Source organism: Sinocyclocheilus rhinocerous, unplaced genomic scaffold, assembly GCF_001515625.1.
Source record: "Sinocyclocheilus rhinocerous isolate Xijiao unplaced genomic scaffold, SAMN03320098_v1.1 scaffold1868, whole genome shotgun sequence".
Taxonomy (NCBI): Eukaryota; Metazoa; Chordata; class Actinopteri; order Cypriniformes; family Cyprinidae; genus Sinocyclocheilus; species Sinocyclocheilus rhinocerous.
In genome coordinates, this window is record NW_015661949.1 from 239,895 (window position 1) to 262,518 (window position 22,624).

General features: G+C 35.5%; 4 protein-coding genes across 6 annotated transcripts; all 4 read left to right on the forward strand.

Moving 5' to 3' along the window:
* The first annotated feature begins 691 nt into the window (after window positions 1–691).
* Window positions 692–6,545, forward strand: LOC107726969 (RING finger protein 122). 3 transcript variants are annotated; one of them, XM_016536681.1, is made up of 7 exons: window positions 692–1,215; window positions 1,315–1,859; window positions 4,042–4,198; window positions 4,566–4,608; window positions 4,744–4,785; window positions 5,247–5,329; window positions 5,721–6,545. In XM_016536681.1, the coding sequence occupies exons 3-7, from the start codon at window positions 4,089–4,091 to the stop codon at window positions 5,839–5,841; spliced, it is 399 nt and encodes a 132-aa protein (XP_016392167.1). In that variant the 5' UTR covers window positions 692–1,215; window positions 1,315–1,859; window positions 4,042–4,088; the 3' UTR covers window positions 5,842–6,545. The 3 variants fall into 3 exon arrangements, with proteins under 3 accessions (XP_016392167.1, XP_016392166.1, XP_016392168.1); XM_016536680.1 differs by having other exon boundaries at window positions 692–1,859; XM_016536682.1 differs by lacking the exon at window positions 1,315–1,859.
* A 2,636-nt stretch (window positions 6,546–9,181) lies between these two features.
* On the forward strand, window positions 9,182–9,889 carry LOC107726942 (up-regulated during skeletal muscle growth protein 5-like). The gene is made up of 3 exons (XM_016536638.1): window positions 9,182–9,268; window positions 9,500–9,604; window positions 9,817–9,889. Exons 1-2 carry the CDS (start codon window positions 9,182–9,184, stop codon window positions 9,587–9,589), a joined length of 177 nt encoding a protein of 58 aa, XP_016392124.1. The 3' UTR covers window positions 9,590–9,604; window positions 9,817–9,889.
* Window positions 9,890–12,718: 2,829 nt separating this feature from the next.
* On the forward strand, window positions 12,719–13,189 carry atoh7 (atonal bHLH transcription factor 7). The gene has a single exon (XM_016536637.1). It carries the CDS (start codon window positions 12,719–12,721, stop codon window positions 13,127–13,129), a length of 411 nt encoding a protein of 136 aa, XP_016392123.1. The 3' UTR covers window positions 13,130–13,189.
* A 2,184-nt stretch (window positions 13,190–15,373) lies between these two features.
* LOC107726939 (polycystic kidney disease 2-like 1 protein) lies at window positions 15,374–21,977 on the forward strand. The gene is made up of 15 exons (XM_016536635.1): window positions 15,374–15,665; window positions 16,050–16,163; window positions 16,789–16,916; window positions 17,841–18,094; window positions 18,187–18,411; window positions 18,768–18,996; window positions 19,126–19,296; window positions 19,393–19,574; window positions 19,694–19,814; window positions 19,907–20,005; window positions 20,155–20,276; window positions 20,371–20,488; window positions 20,608–20,702; window positions 20,907–21,045; window positions 21,211–21,977. Exons 1-15 carry the CDS (start codon window positions 15,374–15,376, stop codon window positions 21,379–21,381), a joined length of 2,460 nt encoding a protein of 819 aa, XP_016392121.1. The 3' UTR covers window positions 21,382–21,977.
* Window positions 21,978–22,624: the final 647 nt, after the last annotated feature.

The window sequence follows — 22,624 nt, forward strand, 5'->3', positions numbered from 1 at the left end:
AATAGTCTAAACACCTTTAAGCACAAATAATACTCAAAACCAAATAATTTCTAAGAAGAATTCAGTTAATTCTTTAAATTAATAATAATTTAAGTAGTTTCATAAAATTACAAGCTTCACATTTCTTTTAAATCATCCAAACATTTGCCCCGTTTCACTTTAATTGTGAAAAAGGGTAAAAATGCCTTGACACTTTTTTTTTATTAAAGACAACAAGGCCAAACATTTTTGTCAGTCAACATTATGCCACAAATGCCATCGATTGAGCTGAACTTGACATCTTCAGGGAGATTTAGCAAAAGCACCTTTTACATAACACACGGATATTGTGCAACATGAATCACCAGTTGCATATTTCCTGTCTGTACATGAGTTGATCTCTTGACTAAAACTGTGTAATTAGCTGTGTTTTGTTTATTTGTTTGTTTTGTTATTTATTTATTTTTGCAGTGACGAAATTACTGGCGTCACTGCTTCTGTCACATGTTCTTTTTTCATTTTTTTGCAACACAGTAGGGTTGCTCTCAGAGTATCCTTAGATTCTATTCTATTCTATTCTATTCTATTCTATTCTATATTTTCCCTCTTGCTTCACACTCTCACTGTTTTCCCTCTGTAGTCTCTTACTGTTTTGGTGACTGCCAGTCAAGCAAAGAGAATCAACCCTCATTCCCCTCCCAGCCTTGTCTTACACAGACTCATCAGGGAGAGTCTGACTCGGCCTGCCTGTCTGCTCGCCTGGCCACTGTCACCTCCTAATAGCCTTCAGCTGGAGAGAAGTAGGATGAAGAGAGAGAGCACAGGATAGAAAGGGAGAGGGGGAGAGCGAGGAGGGGGCGGGTGAAAGGAGAGCTGTGATCCAGACAGCGAATCACATGAGCTGAGATCTGTTTACAAACTGAGCAGGAGAGAAGTCATCGGCACCATTACGTGGAGGCAGGGCTGCTGGAAAAGGCGACAGGAAACACACAGGAATCTCATCACTTTGTCTGGAAAATGCATTTTATCCTTTGTGTCTTTGCAGCGGAGAAGCCAGACCAGATGGTGTGAGGAAGACACAGCTTTGAATGGGCTGCATTCACAAGCTCTCGCTCTGACGGCTGTGTGCCACCGCTCTTCCTCTTCCTTTGTTACCGGGGAAAACGCTTGATTGTAGCGTGAGGGTGATAATCTTGAGCGAGAAGACTAGAGGAAAGTGGCTGACGGCAAGAAGGGGTGAGCCTTGTGACAATGTTTTGAAGATAGACAAAGAAATCTGTGACTCTTTGTAATGTACATTGTCTCTCTCACTGTTTTGTTATCGTGACTCTACAGAGAGGTAAAAAAATGAAAAAAAGCCAGTGACAACAACTTCACGTCAAGCGGAGGTAGATGGTGATCCATTGTCGATGTCAAAGACACATTGTGAATCTTTCATATTCTTTGCTGCTGCTTGGTTTGGATCATGATGCTGGAAAAAAAGAGCACATGGTGTTCTTTTAACTTGCCTGTGGTTGAACAAAACATTTTAGATACCAAGAAGTAGGTGTTGATATTTGTTCCCGTGTTGACACAGGTTTCAACAATGACTGACTTGGCTTTGTAAATGTTTCAACACAAAGAAAACAAAATCACCCTGCCTTCCTCCATACGCCAGTGAGGAGCTGGTGGGTGATCGTAATGTGTTAACCAGAGGCGCTGAAGATTCAAAGCCGTGTTTTGTGGTAGGAGTTTTGGGTGTGTAAAACTTGTATTATTCATCTGGTTTTGAGTGAGGGGATCGGCCCACTCCTTTGACCGGGTTTCAACACTGTCTCCTTGGTCACAAGTTACTGGATCGTTTGGTATAGCGGAGCAAGCACCTATCCAGTGGTGTAACGGTGAGTATGAATCATAACCCCTTCCTCCTCTTCCCTTCATTTCTAGTGGCTGCATAATCTGGACAGCTTCATAACCATGTGTTATTCACAGAGCCCCTGACCCTCCCACTGGCTTTCTATCAATGTTTAACTAAAATCCTCCTTATATTACTTCCACCCCCTCCTTCACCTGAAAACCCAAGCCTTTTTACCTTTCTCCTGATTGGCACACTCTCTTCCAAGACCTGAACTTGTGAGACACACTATGTGTCTGTATCTATTGTGCGAGACACAATATTGTGTGGTTGTTTGGCAGTGTTCGACCCTGAGGTCACTTATTATTGTTTCCCCCCAAATGGTGCTTCCTGCCTGGGTTGTTGAGGCCTTCACATTTCTTGCCTCCCCCTCAACCCCTCACAGAAAGACCAGATGGTGGCTTTATGGCAGAAAGGGTGCACCACTAGTGTTTGTCTTTCTGCACAGACAATTGGCCAGGCTTCACTCTCGTTGCCAAACGCTCTCTTGCTCTTTCTTTTGAAAATGCAAATCTGTATACAGTAAGAAAATTAATGGTTTAATGGTTGAATGATATTAAATTCATTACTTGCATTTAAAAGGCTTAAAATTCCGAAACACAGTATTTATAACACTAAATACTGTTTAAATCATTGTTAACCTGTTTATGTAGTACATTGTCACCCCATTAGGAACTACTGGCCCTCAAGCACCATTTATTTCTGTTTTCAGTTGTAGTTGATTGATATAGCTAAATCTTAGCATCTTTTTACCTTTTCTTTAACTCCACTTTCAAAAAGGAGCACTGACATGTTTATTGCACTAAATAAATACAGTTTTAATTTATTAAAGCATACTAAAGAGCATATGTATAGCATATACTGTATATAACAACAGCATTCTTTTTCTACTGTGTGTGTGTGTGTGTGTGTGTGTATATATATATATATATATGTGGAGCGTTTCTTGTCTGCTTTTGTTTCGGCAGACAGTGTGGATGTCTATTCTTTATGCTAACAGTGTTTGGGTCTATGGCAGTCTGAAAATACTGACCATCATGCTACAGAAAACATTTATATTTTATCAGAGAGCCCAGAGCAATATTATTTCTACCAAATTATAGAGGCAACTGATTCGTTTTGGATTCAAAGATGACCGTTTCAATCCCAGATACTAAAAGCCTTGTAACATCATGCTGACAGGTTTTGTGTTGCTATTTACTTGTATTGCCTTAGGATATAGGTTAAACCATTGTTGTCTAAATAATGTGTTAGGATTAGGTCTAAATAATGTGTGATGAAATAGCTTGAACCCGAAAGTCAATATGGTACACTTAACAAGGACTTTTGAAAGACTTCTACAAGACTTGATTAAGTAAATAAACAGCTAGCTAGCTAAATAAAAACACAAGATGACAGGTTTTTTTCCATCACAACAAAGACAAAGATATAGTAAATTTCCTGCAGTACACTACATGAAAATTCAGTTGAATTTTGTATGTGCACATTAACAGCCGTATTTTGCTGTGATTTAATAATCAGCCATCACAACAAAGACAAAGATATAGTATGGTTACATCAAATTTCCTGCAGTACACTGCATGAAAATTCAGTTGAATTTTGTATGTGCACATTAACAGCCGTATTTTGCTGTGATTTAAAAATTACATTGCAATCTATATTAAACTATACAGTAAATAATGAACTTTAAAACATAAGCTATTGTACTTATCTGTTGAACACATCATCCGACACCACTGTTACATCTCTTGTTTTTCAGTTTTAAAAGATGTATTACAGTGAAAAGTTCATGCTGCTCAGTGAGGTCCAACAATGAGAGCAGTGTTACATGGAGTTGAGAAACACGAGGACAGTCCGCAGGCTCACAGTATGCAATATGCATGCAGGGGACACTGAGAAGTGTACACATGAGAATCACAGTGATGTGTGTTGTCTTTCAAGGGTCTGACAAAAAGAAATATGTGACCCACTCGTATAACAGATTCATGATGTATGAGTAATAAACAACGTCTATGCTTTTATTCCATTTCAATTGTGTATTCATTTCACTGATTAAAAAAAGGATGAGCAAAAATAAATCCTAAGCAGTCTTGAGCTCTCATGACTCTCACCATAAACACTAACAAATATTGTTGACAAAAATCATGGTTTTGTTTGTTCTCTTGCAGCATGCCTATGTGACTCAGATTAACAGATTACAGACAAATTCTGCAAAATGACTACAGACATCACCGGTCGTCTTCCACTCAATGTCTATGTCATCATTCTTGGGATTGGCCTCTTCATCTTCATGTTGAGCATGATCTTCTGTTGCTACCTGTTCAGGTATCTTAAACTATGTAGCAGTTACAATGAAAGTGCTGTGGATATTTACACAAAATGAAGATAAATAGCTGTATTAAGCATCACATAGCAATTGTATTTATGTAGCATTTTATTTCATAGACAATGGTAATTTATAGTCCTTTCCAAAGGCATTATAAAGAAAGTAAAAATATAATAAAAGTCCATTTAAAATGATGAAAAAGGAAAAACAGAAATTATGAAATTTAAAACAAAGGGAAAAAACTTAATAAGATGAATGCATTAATACAGTGCAAGTACAGTACATCAAACTGCTGTAGTGAAAGAATGTGAAGGAAAACAGATCATTTTTTTAATGTATGTAATGCTACATTTTTATATTTCACAGATTGAGGCGACAGGGCACACAAGAACAATATGGATATAATGAGGTAATTTATAATATATATATATATATATATACACACACACACACACACACACATATATATATATATATATACATACACGCACATGCATATACTAATTATATATATTATTATTCATATAATATTTTCTTCTTACAGGTCATTCTAAAAGGTCCAGGGAAAAAATTGAGTCTTCTTGGAGTAAGAAACTGCCAAAACTATACCTTTAGTTCACCCAAACGTAAAACTCTGACATTTCTATAATTTACTCACCCTCATGTCATTTCAAACCTGTATGACTTACTTTCTTCCGTAGAACACAAAACAATTTAGGCTGAATATCCAAGCTGATTTTTCCCCCTTATTTAATAAACGTAAAACAGGACTATCCATCAACTCTCATATTCCTTATATGAAAAAAGCAGCTTGAACATTCTGCTGCATCATTTATTTATTTTTTGTTCCAGCAAGGTTTGGGATGACAGAGTGAGTAAGAATTTTTTTTAGCTAACTATCTACATTATTGTATTAACAATGTTTGGAGCTATCACAGTTGTTTAAATTATAAAATATAAATAATTAAATAAAATATAAATAAATTAGAAAATTAGACAGTCTCTGGCTGTCTCTGTTTTTTTCATCCATTCTCTTTCACTCTGCAGCAGACCTGTGCAGTTTGCCTGGAAGAGTTTCGGAGCCGGGATGAACTAGGGGTTTGCCCATGTTCTCATGCGTTTCACAAAAAGTAAGATCTTTTACCATCTTGTCACATTTCTCATTATGTTTCTGTATTCTGAAAATAAAACATTAGGATGCTGTAAACACTGATTGATGCTTTACAATGTGAACATTTAAAACAACACATTCCTTCAAAAACATTCAAGCATGTAGATTCCTGACACACAGAATATTGTTAGAGGCACTAAAACAAGAACCACACATTAAGCTGTCAAGGCACTGCAACTTAAATATGAGTATTAGCCTTGAATAACACCTGTCAGATTTTCGTTATTTAAAAACATCCTGCAGTTTCAGCCTGTCATTGTCTTGTGACGTGGCCATAAAGCACTTGAGTCTATAGATAGCTGATGCATAACAAAACCCTCTCTCCTCTTTTCACTTTGTCTCCTGCTCAGGTGTCTGGTGAAGTGGCTGGAAATTCGCAGCGTCTGCCCCATGTGCAACAAGCCCATCTGCAGGCTCCAGCCAGATCCTCCGCAGGGGGCCGAGGGGCCCCAGAACCCCCTGGAGGTGTGACAGAAGAGGGACGTCGCTGCTCAGAGATAGGCAGGCTCACATACACCTAAGAACAGCGTTAAAAAACACCACACTACTGGGGCGGGCAGGCGGACTAGTCCCAAATACACAACAATCGCCCCTGTCCACCAATCACCAGATTTCTCCTGCATAGATGGGGGGAGGGAGGGGAAGCGGGATTTTCCCAGTGCAACTGAACTGATGTGCCGTATTCTTGGCCATAATGTGGCTTGCAGCAAGATAAATTGATGCCTTGTGGACTCCAAACAGACAAATATTCAGACCAGGACAGTTGCACAAAACATGAGGTCTGAGTTGACACTGTGGAATATGTGTGAATTTACAGAAGTCCTCCTCTAAGAGAGACTGTGGTCACTATTACTACCATAAAGAGTCATGTTTAGGAAGGCCCAGTTACAGAATCCAAAGTGAGGAGCAGCTCAGTGACCTGAGTCCTGACCTTAAGGATCAGTGAGCTCATGCGATTATACTCTTGCCAATATTTTAACATTTGACACTCATAAATGTGTTTGTTTAGAGTCACGGAAGTGTTCTGAGTGCTAAAGGGAGCTCATGGTCTTGATGAGAACCCACGCTGTAATTCAGAAGCTTCAGAGTCAGATTGGATGAAATTTGGCCTAATTTGAGTTAAGGTGGATGTTTTGTACTGTACATTGCTCTCAATAAAATGTAAAGTTTCTGTGATGGAACCAGTTTTTGTGTTAATTCACGTAAAATAATTTCAATTTCCATATATAGATAACTTATTTACTTTAGAACACCAAGGAATAGCAATATTAGCAATTTATTGTTAGCAATAAATTGCAAATGACTCATTTGAAGATATGATCAACATGTTTAAATGAAGTCTATGCATATAATGTATATGTATATATATATATTGTATACACACACACACACACACACACACACTATTGTTCAAAAATGTGGGGTAAGATTTTTTTTAAGAAATCAATACTTTATTTAGCAAGGATGCTTATAAAATAGAACAAAAGTGGCTGTTAATGCAATTATGTTATAAAAGATTTCTGTTGAAAATAAATACTGTTCTTTCTTTTAAACTTCATATTCATCAAATAATCCTGAAAAAAATGTATCACTGTTTCCAAAAAAAATAATAACCAGCATGACATTGATAACAAAAATGCAAAAAAGATTACGCAATTACGCAAATAAGCATATTACAATTATTTCTGAAGGATCATGTGACACTGAAGAGTAATGGCTGCTGAAAATTCAGCTTCGTCATCACAAGAATAAATTACCTTTTAAAATATAGTAAATTAGAAAACTTTTATTATGAATTTAATAATATTTCACAGTATTACTGTTTTTTACTGCATTTTCTGATCAAACAAGTAATGCTTTGGTGAGCCTATAAGGGACTTCTTTCAAAAACATTTAAAAAATATCTGTTCGTATATGACAACTGGTCGTGTTCAGAGGGAACAGTACTACACTGAAGATACCTTTCTAACCCTAGAAATGACCTGTTGGTGTAACCTAATGTCCTCAGGTTGATTCAGCATTTTACTGTGTACATTTCCCTTTAAATCCCATCCTCCATGACTCAATGCAAAGCAACTAATAGGAACTCATAACTTAATTATCTTGTTTGAATTGCTCTGAATTTCATATTTGTTGTGCTTATTCTTAGTCCAATAGTCTACAAAACACAGTGATGACAGTCTTGTTATTCTAAAAGCTACACTGATGAGCTTCCATAATCTTTCTGACCCATTGTGAACTTGCTAGAAGCAGCTGAGGAACACAGGGAGATTTTCTCCGAGTGATGGACAAGCATATTATTGTTCTTTGTAAAGGGGGGGGGATAATATTTCTGAGCTGTACAGACTGACTTAACATATGGTGAATATCTGTTACTTGAGGATATCTGACACTTTGCCAGGATAAAATAGTGAAAGAGGCCACTAAAAGTGATAATATACACAAGACTAACTTCACAGCTATGTCAAGACATTAGCATTTTATATGCATAATTACTGGCTTTGCTTTATGGACTGTAAGCACACATTAGTATGTACTTACAATGCTATGATTTACACTAGCTAGATCAGTGAGCTAACTGCATGTTACACTGACTCACACAGCTGTGAAGCACTTTCTGGTGCTCAAACTGAACACTGAACACTGTGAGTCCCTCTGACTGGCTGTGGATATTCAAAATAGAACCTTCTCTCTTCATAAATACTTAAGAGGGGATTTTTATCTCATCAAGGAGGAAATGAAGGAATATACTTCACTAAGTGATTAAATTAGATCTTGTTTGTGTAGTAAAATGAATTAAAGCAAATTAAAACAAATTACCTTTAGTAACAGATGGTGTACTTGCGTGTTTTCTTGGGCGTAGCCTACATTACTCTTTTTGTTTTCATTTGCTTACGACGTTTTACAATTAAAAGCAGCGAAAATGCATTCACGAACGCTGAAAAGAGTAAACTGAGCACCACCTGGAGGTCAGAATCATGCCTGATAATATATCAGTCAGCAAACCTTCATCAAATTTCTAAAGCATTTATCAAATAAATAAAAAAGACCTGTAGAAATATATGGAAAGAATGAAAAATCAGACAGAAAATTAAGTATTTGTTTGTGTTTATTTTTAGAAGGAACCAATCTTCTGAACAAAAAGAAATGAGAATCAAAATTTTTTTCTAAAAAATTACTTTCACAATAACCACAAAACGATTTGCCGATCTACGAAACCACAAAACAATCTATGTCACTCACGTACTGATATAGCCTAATTACAACATAACATGAAAACAGTTACTGTACGACAAAAAGAATGTTGCCACAAAACTGGTAAATTTGTATTTCTTATGTCATCCAAAACAAACAAAACTAAAGATGCCCCGTTCGCTGTTTGAAGAAGATCCTAATGTTTTAGTGACCTTGGTAGTTTGCGGTGTTTTTATATGGACGGTAGATGGCGATATTTATCATAAAGTAATATAAACGTACTGCAGCATAACTAACACGAATAAGAAGGACTATCGCAATATCCACATTTTAGGTAAAACCTAATCGCTAATCGAGTATTTCCACAGATGAAGTCTATATAAAGTGTATTTTTTAGATGTGTCTTATTTATATGGGTTGAATTAAGATGAGTGTCTTGAGCCAAGTGAGATGCTGTAATCTCAAACCTCTCAGCTGCATTGCTGCATCCCAATTTTTAACAGCGAAATTTACTGGGTTGCATAGTGATTTTAGTATTAAATCAGATGAAAATTTAAAAGAAGGAAGTAACAAATTGTGTAAGAATATGCATTGTGTTTTATCTGACAGCAGGACCATGGGGGGCCATGATGCTGGGAGCCAACACCAGTTCACAGGGTTTGCCAAATATTTTAATTCATACACCATTACAGGAAGAAGGAATGTGAGTATTTATTAATTAGCGTGTTGCAGATTATTGATACAGCTGTATTTTCAATATCCCACATATAGTCTAACACTTCTCTGGAAATTGCTGTATTTTAAAACCAACAAGTTTCCTTATACAAAATCTGTAAACTACTGTATATGTAGTGGTGGTTTGAAAATAAAGTCCAGTTATTTTGTATGTCACGGCCAGCATACATAGCATACTTAAAATATATTTTGGTTCCAGTGTGTTCTGGCCACTTATGCTGGCATTGCTGTCATTTTTCTGTACTTCAAACTGAAACCTAAGAAAAAGAAGGCAGTTGCTGCAAAGTGATAATGAAAATGATTTGTGAGTAGCCAAATACAATTACACACACATACATACACACATATAATTACAAATTATATATACAGTACATACACATTACACATACTCATTTTTGTAACCAAGCAGCTTGCTTGTATAATTTGTTATGATAATAATTATAAATTATTAACTAAATGTGTCCATTTTGTTTAATGACAAAAGTTATGTAGTTTTTTTCATTTGTTTCTCTCCAGGTTCTTTGCTGTTGTTATTATCATGCAGTGCATATCTTTATAAAAAAAGCAATATCTGAATGTTAAAGCAACAACAACTCTGTAACACTGTTATGATTAAACAGTGCTGCTAAAACAACAGTTTTTTTTTTTGCCTTTTTTGCATTTTATGAAATCTGAAACATATTTCAGATTATTTAAATCTGTTAATATGTACATTGCATCAAATGAATGTACAATACTTATAAAAAAAGAAAACAACGTGCATATGTAATATTACATTTATTTTACATTTATATTATTATAGATTCTTTTGTCTAACTGACTAGCTACAATAAGACGTTGCTTCATTGACCAGTTAAGATTAAACATAGCTAGAAGGGAAAAAAGGTTCAAATAGGCATGAAATTACAAGCACCTTGCTTGACCTAATTACAGTGACTAGCCTCATCTCACCAGATGCCCTATTTTGATGGTGTTGGTGGGGTGGGGGTGAAATTCTCATCTTCTGTGGGGGTGAGTGTTTACACAATATGCCTCACTTTTCTGAATGGCCTCATTGGTCAATATGATTTTTCTATAAATTTGATCAAAACATATCTTTAAACGTCTGTGTTTGAAGTCTGCAAACCTCAAACTGTTCTCCAGATAGAAGTGAAACTTAGCTTAGCATTGTCTTCTTCTCAGTGGTTGTTTGTTTGATGAACACAATGAATGAACACAACAGTGTATACTCGTAGCTCAGAGGTCATAATGTCATACAGATGAATTTTTGGAAGAGCATACTGATAAACTTAATAATATTAGTTTTCATCAGCAGTATCATCAGCAGACTCATTCTCTGTTTTAGGCCTGTGGTTTGGCTGTTAAGTAGGAGTTTAATCATCGCAATAGATTGTCACTTTTCCTTGTGTTTGGAGGATTACACATTCGATTTTTAAGAACATTTTCTCCTTTGGAATCAATGGTAACTGCTTCACGCTTTAAATGAAAATCAGATTTACTAAATCCTGGCTTAAGCTGTTAAACTGATAATAGACCTTCTCACTTTCCCCTCTTCAAGACTGAGTAAATCTTTAATCTGCTCAACACTGTCTCAGAGTTACAGGACTAGCTTGTAACATATGGCCTTTTTGCATAGGACAGCCTCCGTCTCCAGACAAGCCCATCATGTGAATGAGTGAAAAACAAGGCTGTTCTACATGTCTGGACCAAGCCCTTTAAACAAGACAAGCAGCAGCTGGCCAGCCATGCCAATCTGCAATCGACTAGCTTGTAACATATGGCCTTTTTGCATAGGACAGCCTCCGTCTCCAGACAAAGCCCATCATGTGAATGAGTGAAAAACAAGGCTGTTCTACATGTCTGGACCAAGCCCTTTAAACAAGACAAGCAGCAGCTGGCCAGCCATGCCAATCTGCAATCAATGAAATCAAACCAGTGGATTGGGTTTATATGCCCAATTGAACAGCAAAATGACCTGACAGCATGAGCTTATATGGCTTGAACCTTTTTGTACACAAAACTGATGTACTGATATATGTATTTAGAGCACATATTTAGCATTGAATGCTACTTCGTGCTTGTAGGAAAATACTAAAAGAGAAATACTGTATTTTAATAAAATTATTTTACTTAATGTATTTAATTCATAATGCGGTATAATTAATATTATATTGTGCATTTTATTTTTATTTATACTGGATAAAGCTGCAAAATAATTTTTGGTTAAATTAATCTAAAAACATTAAATATGTCTTTAATATTAATTAAGAAAAATCTTCCCACTGAACCATTAAATGTAGCAACGATGATGAGTTTATTGCTCAGCAGGCTTTTGGGTGAAACTGTGACTCTACCCGTTTTATTTGATTCGCATTGGACAGATTGAGATAGACAGCTTGTCGAAGACTTCTGTCTGTTTCAGTCCCACTGAGACACTTAAATCAATTATTTATTGTTCTAGAAATGTTTTTCATATGGTGTTGTCATTAGTTTAAAATCCAATATACTAAACTAAACATACAAACTTAATTTTTTGTTTAAGTTTATATATAGTCGTTTATATACAATATAGGTTTTATTATATTAACTAATATATTCAATTTGTTTTAATTTATTTTTTATTATCATTTAATATTAAATTAGCTAAATATAATATTATGCATATGCTTAAATGTAATTGTAATATGATCATAATATAAGTATTTAATGTCTAACTTACATTATTAATTTATAGTATAAAATATAATAATATATGTTTAATATAATTTAATAAAAATCTATATCTATCTATCTATCTATCTATCTATATAATTTATAATCATTTTATAATATTTTAACGTCACTATTTATTACAACTAACATACAGTATATATTTATATACATTTTGAGAGCTAGAATCTAATGGCAAAATCAAATGCAAACAATGTTCTTGTCTAAGAGATGCAAAGACATCATGTTAGCTTAAAGATGCATGCACTTTTAATTAAGTAAATGTCCTTGTCATCCACCCCTGGTTGATGCAGTGGCCCTGGCCAGATGGTAAGTTATCTATGTTTGTAACGCATGGTTTCAGTGATAGACCAGCCAAAGTTAATTGGAATGTCATTAAAGTTTGAGTTAATGGGGGTTGGGCTGGGGAGCTAGTTTGAGTGCTCTAGTCCTGCTGTTGGATATGTGTGTTTCATTAATAATAATAGATGTTTGGATGAAGCAATAAGGGTGGGACTCCACCTGCTGCCACCTGTTAATACTCTATATAAGCATCAGTCATCCTTATGGCAGAGCAGAAGCACTACTATCTGGATTTACTTCACTACATGGACAACAAGAGGAACATTGCGTCTGAGGAAATTTTCCACCTCAGAGGATCCGTTTACAAGACCACCGTTGGCCTTTGAGGACCTTTGGCCCAGGAGTCATGAAGCCCCGCAGCCCGAGCTGTGCAGATTCAGGGTCGGAGTCGGACTCCAGAGACCCAGAGAAGTTTGAGAGTGCCATGCGGCGGAGGATGGCGGCCAACGCTCGAGAGAGGAAGAGGATGCAGGGCCTGAACACCGCATTCGACCGCCTCCGCAAAGTGGTTCCTCAGTGGGGTCAGGACAAGAAACTCTCCAAATATGAGACGCTGCAGATGGCCCTGAGCTACATTATGGCCCTCAACCGAATCCTGACTGATGCCAGCAGACACTCAGCTCCTCAGAAAGACTGGCTGAATCTACAGTTTGACGGCCTACAGCCAGAGACCTATTCTTGCTTTATGCGCTATAACTCCCCTGTGGAAAATGACTGTATGCACTCCTCCTTCTCCTATCACTACGAAAGCCTCTAAGCTTTCACTGACTGATAAGCAATGGTGCGTTCACTTGTATCTTTCTTAACATAGATACACCAGTCAGTAAATGTGTTTGTATTATTGTGTAATATTTTATGTTTTTGGTTTTGGAAATCAAATGATTAGCTTTATTAGAGTCTGACTCATTCTAGAAGTAGAGTTGCTTTAATTGTTGCAAAAAAGGACATGTTTTCTGTGCAACTGTAGAAAATCTTTCATCAGATGTTGTAAACGATGACTCGATAAAATCACATTTGTAAATTCATCTTTAAGTCAAATGTTTACATTTTGTCATTGCTTTGTATCAAATCTTTGTGTATAGTGTGTTCAATCAAAGCTGCAAAAGCATTCAAAAAATACACTGATCTTATTTGGCCAAAATGGCATCCTAAATTGTTGTTCCATTTTTTTTTTTTGTTATTTGGTACTAAAAAAAGGAAAAAGAATATAGCCGTCTAATGACAATAATAATAACAACTATACAATGTTTTGTACAGTAGGTGAAGTGTTTTGAGCTGTAGTTTATCCTGTGATTAAACATGTATTTGTTTATAATGCAGTTAATCAGTACAAAAATAAACACAAAGACTTTTGAATCAGTTTAATTTTTACTTCATTTTAAACATTTCTTTCATTTTACATATTAAATATGATTTTATTAATTCTTTTTAAATAATTGTATAAAAAAAGTATTTTATAAAAGCAATCTCACTGTAAAATATAAAAATAAAACACCTTTGAATAGTAAATATTGGGAGAAAAGTCTTACTTTAATATTACTGTACTTTTAGCCTTTTAATTTTAGAGTAACACTTTAAGAGTAACACTTTAAGGAACACCTTTTAGAGTAACACTGCACACTAGACAGATAAACACATTTCAGTGAAGGCCTCTGTGTCCCAAGATAAGACAGCACCAAACAAATGACAGTTCAGTGAAGGTAGCCTATAAATAATGTTTAAAGGACTGAATGACGTCACGGTTGAATTGCACTGTTTACAAAGACACTTTATAAGAGGAAAGAAAATTAGATAACATTTATATTTAAATAATCAAATATTCAAATCATTTTATTTTGGTTTGCCTCATATTTTAAATCAACAAAAGGTCCAGCATTCAGAGTTTAAGATCACCAGGGGAAAGAAGACAACGTATATGTTCAAACTTGACTAGGGCAGTCCTCATAGCCACTCCTAATAAAGAGAGGAGATTAAACTCTTTGCTGTCCAATGACTGTGTATAACGTTTCTTTTCAGCGCTAATGAGGCGTGAACGGCCAGTGCTCGACCGAAAGCGTGTAGGCTACATGACGCTAGAAACACCCATCTTAATCCGTTTAGCCTCAGCTGTCATTATGACCATCCGATCACTATCAACTAATCTCAGTCAAAGACACTTCCTTGCATTTTGTTACTAATAACCGCTTAAGGTCAAGACATTGTTAATTTTATTTTCAACAAAAATCTTTCATCGTGCAACCATAATAAATCTCGTAAAACATTTGAATGAGAAACAATTCCCATGGTGCTAGTCTACAGGTCTCATGTTTCCTTGCCATTTATAAACTCCCGAGGTGCCACAGGGGAGTGCTAGGGGATCTCGGAAAATTCTCAAATGAAAAACAAACAAACAAAAAAACATTAACAATGCAGCTATTTTTATATTTCCCCTACTTGCAAAAAAACGTATCTTTAAATAACAGTCTTTGTCTTTATATGCAGATATTATATATTATTATATTATATATATAATATATATATATATATTTCTTATATTCCAATGCTGAGTAAAATATTTTTAGGCTACACATACAGAATAAACACAGACACTATCTAAAGTACATCTTTTCAGATAATATTTCAATCAATTGTTTTCGATCGAGTACGATGACAAATAAAAGCTAATCATTTAATTCTGGTAATAATTTAATTACCATTTCTGTGCATCTTTATTATGAAGGTATTGATCTCTGTTTCAGCACGTCTTTAACAATGTGACGCAGATTCACATTATGTCTGTATTGTCAATAACGCTGTTCGAGAATCTCTAGCTTGTGTCTCAGTTTCCTAAATGGCAGGATTGTGTTTTTAATGGATCTGTGAACAAAAGACGAGCCCCTCCTTCCGCTTTGCTCTATTTTAGAGGATTCAACAGGAAAGGTATAAATACAGGTGGAGACTCTCCTCAGCCACAAGCTGCACTTGAGCAATTCCTGTTAAATCCACCTCTCCATTCACCACAATGCAACACCTCAATAACCGGGCAGAGAATCAGCTGGGCAGCACAGTGGCGTGCGAGATGGAAAACTTTGGGAAAGGAGGCTGGGTGAATCAGGCCTACAGTGGCTCTCCTGCACCCATCAGACGCCCCATCAGCACCGTCTACAACCCTCAGCCCATGTTCCACAGTTCGTTGGAGAACATGAACCAGCTGAATCTGCCTAACCCCTATCTGGCTGAGGATAAAGTGCGAACAAACCCCTCAGAGGAGAAGAAGTCTGGATGCTGCTCTTTTCTCTTGAGAGCTGTCAAAGGTGAGGGAAGAACCATGCATTTTCAGTTTTCCATTGTATGTTTTACTTCAGCTTTAAACCTTTAACTTTTTATGATTTATTTTATTATAGTAAATAATACTTTAAATAATATTGTATTATTATGTTGTTGTTATTATTTCATATTACAGTAATACCATATTTCATTATTTCAATATTATTAAATTTTTTCCTGCACAAATGACAAATGTCTAAGTGTTCCTTTTATTGCATTAATAATTTCACAAGTGAAATACTTTTAATGTAAAGTTGCAATATTTAAAAATGTCCAATGACACTTAAATTATTTCTATATTATTATTTAAAGTTAATAACAAAGAAATAAATATAAATGTATTTTAAAATGTGTTTGTTTTGGTTTGGTAGGACTGTGGGGAACAGCTCTAAGAAAGGACACAAAGGAGAATCCTGAGCTCAATGTCAAAGCAAATCTCAAAGAACTGCTCATCTACATTGTTTTCCTAGTGGATTTGTGCCTGTGTAAGTATCATGTTGATTGTATGATATATTTATAGACCTGCTTTCCCTGTCTGAATGATGTGTTTTTATGAATGGTTACCTGTTGCACATACACCTGTTTGAAGTTTGAAACCACTGTATGGATTATTGATAATGGATAAATATAGAACTGTGAATATTAAGATCAGATAGATCAATTATATCCATTAAAACATGTATAAATTAGCTTGCTCTTTTGTCTTTTTGATTGCACTGTAATGTGATCCCATGGCTTTCCATTATATTGCGCTCCATTATGATCCAGAGATGTGTATCAGCCTAAGTGCTTGTTATAAAATGTCCCCTGCTCCCCTGTGTTAAAACACTGCATTGTTCAATGGAAAATTAGGCCTGAATGGAACAGAAGTGGGACCTTGCTGATAAGAGCTCAGGTCAGGCAATTGCGGCTTTGTCTGTGCTGGAGGGGGCTATTTGTGTACTCAAACAAATAACCCTCTGCAGCTTTCATGACGTGAGCACTGCTAATGGATCAAACTTGAATGAATTGATGTCCTTTATCTGTGCGATGGTGAATGGTGTCGCACGTCTGTGCAAAGCTCAATAAGTGATGTGATTGTTGACTGACTGTAATCCTGTTCTCATGCAGTGACCTATGGTATGACCAGCAGCGCCACCTACTATTACACGAAAGCTATGACCGATCTCTTTGTAAACTTACCGGGTGACAGTGGAATCAGCTTTTCCTCCATTGGCACCATGAATGATGTCTGGACAGTGAGTTTTAACTGCTTGTCCTATTCAGATGTGAATGAAAATCAGGATTTTAAAGTATTAGTTTATCTATATAAGTATTCAATCATTTTAATAATACATTTTTCCTGTTTTTTTTTTTTTTCCTGGTAATTTTTTAAGTGCAATTTATTCCAACACAAATTCCACATTTTAGATGTTGCTAATATTGTTTATGATATTATTATGTAATTCATTAATATTTATGTAATTCATTAATAATTCATATTTAATGTTTTAAATATACTTGTTTTAAGTATCAAATACATTTAATAATATATATATATTTTTTTTTTTGCCTGGAAATATTGGCTAATTTCTATGGTTATTACTAAAATTAAAACTGAAATTAAAACCATAAAAAATGCCTTATTTGTTAATCAAATAAACGTTAACTCAAAAAAACAAAACTTTTAATTCAGCTAGTTGCATTTCTGATTTTAATTACGTTTGATTATGTAAATATATAAACTCCAAAAACGACTAAAAATGGTTTCCAAAAACTATTAAAAAAAACGACTAAAAATGGTTTCAAAATATTGATAAAAAACTATGATAATATAGCTTTAATCAGTATTTTGAAACTGTTTTAATTTTGTTGTGCGTTTTTGGCATTTTTAGTAGTAGCTTTAAAAATGTATGTCAAAATAACTTTTATGTTTTGAGGGTTGCTGATATTTTTATATTGGCTAATAATATATTATATAAAAATATATACTATTTTATTGAAATCATGTATTATTTATTTAAGTATTTTCATGTTTTGTTATTTTATTGATATAATATTTGTGTAGTTTTAAGTATGTTTATTTAGTATTAAAAACATCATCATAATGCTTTTCTGTTCATGGGACAGATCCAGTACAGCATCACAGTCCCTCTGACTATCATTTTTGATCATCTTTGCAGTACATGGAGGGCCCGTTACTTGACAGCCTGTACTGGACAAAGTGGTATAACGATGAGCCTCTTCCGAATGGAAATCAATCCTTCATTTACTACGAGAACATGTTGTTAGGAGTCCCTCGCATTCGACAGCTCAAAGTGAAAAACAACTCCTGCAAGGTGCATAAAGACTTCCAGCAGGAGATCGCGGAGTGTTTTGATGTGTACAGCGACAAGAAAGAGGATGACAGCGTGTTTGGACTGATCAACGGAACAGCGTGAGTGACATTTATGATTAGCAACAGTCATATTTCTCTCTTCAGGGGGTGAAATGTGTTTCTTTATTGAATATAATCTCGTTATTCTTCAGCTGGCAGTACCACTCTGAAAAAGAGATCAAAGGGTCGAATCACTGGGGGTTACTGACCACATACAGCGGAGCAGGATATTATCAAGACCTGGCAAAGACCAAAGAAGAGAGCGCTGCTATCCTGACGGACCTCAAAGACAACCTGTGGCTCGATCGTGGAACTCGGGTTCTTTTCATTGACTTCACTGCATACAATGCCAACATCAATCTCTTCTGCGTTATAAGGTAGGCCTACTTGACCTAAATCAACATGTTTTGCTCTTGTTCTGCATGTGCACATTTGTATATTTGCTCTGGTTCGCAAGGTTAGTCAATAATATCAATAATAATTATATTTCTACATCTGTTACTTAACATAAACTGTCCTTTTCAATGTACAAGGCAGACCAAAATACTTTATTCCTGATTACCTAGGATTATTTCATTGAATTAGTTATTACATTTATATATTTATTATAATTTAAATAAACATATATATATATACAATATTAAAATAGTAATCTGATGTAATGTATTATTTTATTGCATTACATTTGTTTAAAACAAAAACAAAAACAATTGTTTTCTTCTTCTTTGTTCAGATTAGCGGTTGAATTTCCAGCTACCGGTGGAGCAATTCCATCCTACCAGATCCGTACTGTAAAGCTGATTCGTTATGTCAACACGTGGGATTTCTTCATCATCGGCTGTGAGATCTTGTTCTGCGTCTTCATACTCTATTACATTGTGGAGGAGATTCTGGAATTCCGAATCCACAAACTGTCGCATTTCAACAGCATCTGGAACATACTAGATATAGTGGTCATACTGGTAGGAGGAAAACAGATCATATCAGTATCAAATATTCTAGCCATAATAATCAACAAATCATCATATGATTTGGGAAACATTATTTGACCAAAGCAGACTCTGACAGTAACTGTGTTTTTTTTTTATCAGCTTGCTGTGGTAGCAATAGTCTTCAGTGCGTTTCGGACCATCAAAGTGGATGAGTTACTTGGAAACCTTCTAGAACAACCTGACATCTATGCTGATTTTGAGTTTCTGGCATTTTGGCAAACTCAGTACAACAACATGAATGCAGTCAATTTGTTTTTTGCTTGGATTAAGGTAAGTATGCATACATACACTGTAAGGTGAAGTTTCAGATATACAGTATAATTAAAGTGACCCATTTTGATATGTTGATGGCTTCAATATTTGCAGATCTTCAAGTACATCAGTTTCAATAAGACGATGACCCAGCTTACATCCACCCTGGCTCGCTGTGCATTAGACATCTTCGGATTCGCCATTATGTTCTTCATTGTGTTCTTTGCATATGCTCAGCTGGGTTACCTGCTCTTTGGAATGGAAGTTGAAACATTCAGCACATTTAACAAGTGCATGTAAGGGTGAAACATATAAAACACATTTTTTATGTTTTTTGTTGTTGTTGTTGTTGTTGTTGTTGTTGTTGTTGTAGTTTATTGGGACATTCAGAATCTTTTATTTCTCCTTTCTGCAGTTTCACACAATTTCGAATCATCCTCGGAGATTTCGATTATGATGCCATTGACAGGGCAAACAGAGTACTTGGACCAATATACTTTTTCTCCTATGTGTTCTTTGTCTTCTTTGTGTTACTGGTAAGTTCTTTATGTGCATGTGATGAAATAATTGTTTGTTCTAAATCATAAGTGCCTGTTTATCAATTAACCTGATAAGTTGAATTGAACAGAACATGTTTCTGGCCATCATCAATGACACCTACTCTGAGGTGAAGTCAGAACTCGCTTCTCAGAAAGATGAGTTCCAGATTGCAGATCTCATCAAACAGGTGAGTCATCCCAGTGCATGCAGTAGATAGTACATCCATCTACAAATCTGCTAAATTTATGTTTGGAAAGCTGTGTAACCACTACAAAAACCAACACTGCTGTGATTTGACGGTTTAATTGCATGTGGGAAATGATGCTTTAATTTCAGAGTTATGAGAAAACCGTCATGAAACTGAAACTTAAAAAGGAAAAGATCTCTGATGTTCAGAAAGCCCTGGATTCAGGTTCAAGTGAGCTGCAGTTTAAAGATTTCAGGGATGCTTTGAAAGAGTAAGTCTCAGGTGAAACACTAACACATTCACGTATAGTAGCAACAATGGTGTGGAACAACTCATGTATTCTGGTCGTGTGTCCCATATTTCAGAATGGGTCATGCTGACCATGAGATCTCAGCCGCTTTCTCCAGATTTGACCAAGATGAGAACCAGACTTTGGACAAGCAGGAACAGGAGAGAATGAAACAAGAGCTGGAGGAAAAAAGGGTGTGTTTGGTTTTTATTTCACTTGGGCTGATTTGGCAAGTTCATATTCCTTCATTGTGACTAATCTAATATGGAGTCAGAATTTTTGATATTCATTTTTTGTCATTTTTTTTTATTAGGATGCACTCAGTGAAGAGCTTCATAATCTTGAAAACAGTGTTGAATCAGCAGAGGACCACAGAGAGAAGACAGTTCCTCCAGACGTCTTTCAGAGGTCTGTGTTCAGAATCATTGGGTTTCTCAGCCATTTCCAAGTTTTTTTTTTAAATGAATGTATATATTATTCCAGTTTTTAGTTTTAGTTTGAGTTAACAGTAACAACACTGTTCATGTTTAATTTGAATAAACATACATTTCAGACTGTAAGTGCATTTCTGACTTTTATTATTATTTTGTTATTTTTGCCTTTCCATTCCAGGCTGGTTCACAAAGTTGCTCAGCTTGAAAATGCTGTGATCACTATATCGTCCAAACTGGATGTTATCATGGAGAAAGTGAGACTTCAAACATTCAACACAGACAACAAAGACACGGATAGGCAGACGACTAGAGATGATGTGAGTTTTTAGATCTATAGAAGTTACGACATCATACTTTAAATGATTCAAGATATAAAATTTTTTCATTTACAAATAAATAACTAAAGGTTTTAGGGTGTTAAATACACGAATCATGCTTATATTGTAGAAAATATATAAAGCCATGCTGCTGTATTGTGACAGGAATCAAGACCGGCTTCAGGAGGGAATATTCAGGAAAACCTGGAAAGAGCCTTGGCTCAGGGACCAGCATCCTGGTCATTAGCTGGTCCGATGGGGGATACGAGGAATCGTTTGTACCCAGATGTCGGATGGCCAGTCGTCACGGAGAACAGTAGTTCTGCACGTCACTGATTCATCAAAACCTGAGTTTCAAACTGACTAATAATTGGCTTCATTTAAGCCTGGTCTGTGGATAAACAGACCGTAGAGAGGAAGGTATTACTGTAGAATAGACGTAGTACTCTATGTTACCAGCGGCACAGAAATGTATCTGTTCTCCATACTGACTTGTTTTACATGTGCAGTTACTGTGGCATTTATAAGAGGTGATATGATTGACATTTGGATTATCTTCCATTTGTAATGTTAAGCACAGTGTAATTGATGTATTGTGGTGTGTAAAATACATTCCCTCGAGTTTCTGGGAGTTTCAACTATATCAGGCTAATGATAACTATTCTTCAGATCTTCCTTCCTATTGAAGGTCTCATTTTCATGATTACTATTAGTTCTTATGAAACAAATTCTCCTGTAATCTCATGGCTAACAGATTCTTTCCAGTCATACAGTATGGAGACTTCGCTGAGAGCTAAATTTAGTGAGGATAGAGTCACTGTGTTACATTTGACATATTGTTATGAAAAGTCATCAGTGCAATGTGTATTAGTCTTTGGAAAGTTAATATATACTTTTAACGATGATTTACTTAAACTTTCTTTACCTTGATATGAACCTCTTGTAAATGTATTTTATAGTGTGAAGCATATCAGTGTATACAGACTAGTATAGTTTATACATTAATCTTGGAACAATATTGCTTGTATATTTTAAAATATATTTATATTTACGTAATATTTATCTCTTTCTTCTTTCCTAATTGACATTAATTATAAGCAAATAAATAATTGAAATGGCAAAACAAATGGTTGTTACTTGCTCTGTTGAAACCAGGCCATAATTCAGTTTAGAAAAAAAAGAAGAGAACAATGTTTCTTGTCCAATGGTTCATTTATTGAGACTCATTTAGACTAAAAAGAAAACTTGAAATGCTAAATTGTATTCAAACATTTCTGCCTTTTACATTCAATGCTTTGAGCAACCTCAATATTATGGTTTGAAACATGCGATTTCTTAATATCCCCAGGGGAAAAAAAAAATCCAATCCTTTTTTCTGGCTACTCAAAAATGGCACGCATATTTGTTAAAACAGCAAAGGGACAAATTTACAGTAGGCTCTAAGATAAATCACACAGCTCTCTACGAGGGTCTCAAAGTGTTCAACTGAAATATATGTGACTGAGCAAAAATTAAGGCTTGCTTGTAAATGTCAGTCACATGTAACATTTGTCTAACATACGCTACGCTGCGTTAGTTC

Coding starts and splice junctions, on each gene's coding strand:
- LOC107726969 (XM_016536680.1), top strand. CDS start 4,089: ATGACTACAGACATCACCGGTCGTCTTCCACTCAATGTCTATGTCATC. Junction 4,609..4,743: donor AACAATATGGATATAATGAG/GTAATTTATAAT, acceptor TTCTTCTTACAG/GTCATTCTAAAAGGTCCAGG. Junction 4,786..5,246: donor AAAAATTGAGTCTTCTTGGA/GTAAGAAACTGC, acceptor TTCACTCTGCAG/CAGACCTGTGCAGTTTGCCT.
- LOC107726942 (XM_016536638.1), top strand. CDS start 9,182: ATGGGGGGCCATGATGCTGGGAGCCAACACCAGTTCACAGGGTTTGCC. Junction 9,269..9,499: donor CCATTACAGGAAGAAGGAAT/GTGAGTATTTAT, acceptor TTTTGGTTCCAG/TGTGTTCTGGCCACTTATGC.
- atoh7 (XM_016536637.1), top strand. CDS start 12,719: ATGAAGCCCCGCAGCCCGAGCTGTGCAGATTCAGGGTCGGAGTCGGAC.
- LOC107726939 (XM_016536635.1), top strand. CDS start 15,374: ATGCAACACCTCAATAACCGGGCAGAGAATCAGCTGGGCAGCACAGTG. Junction 18,412..18,767: donor AATCTCTTCTGCGTTATAAG/GTAGGCCTACTT, acceptor TTCTTTGTTCAG/ATTAGCGGTTGAATTTCCAG. Junction 18,997..19,125: donor TAGATATAGTGGTCATACTG/GTAGGAGGAAAA, acceptor TTTTTTTATCAG/CTTGCTGTGGTAGCAATAGT.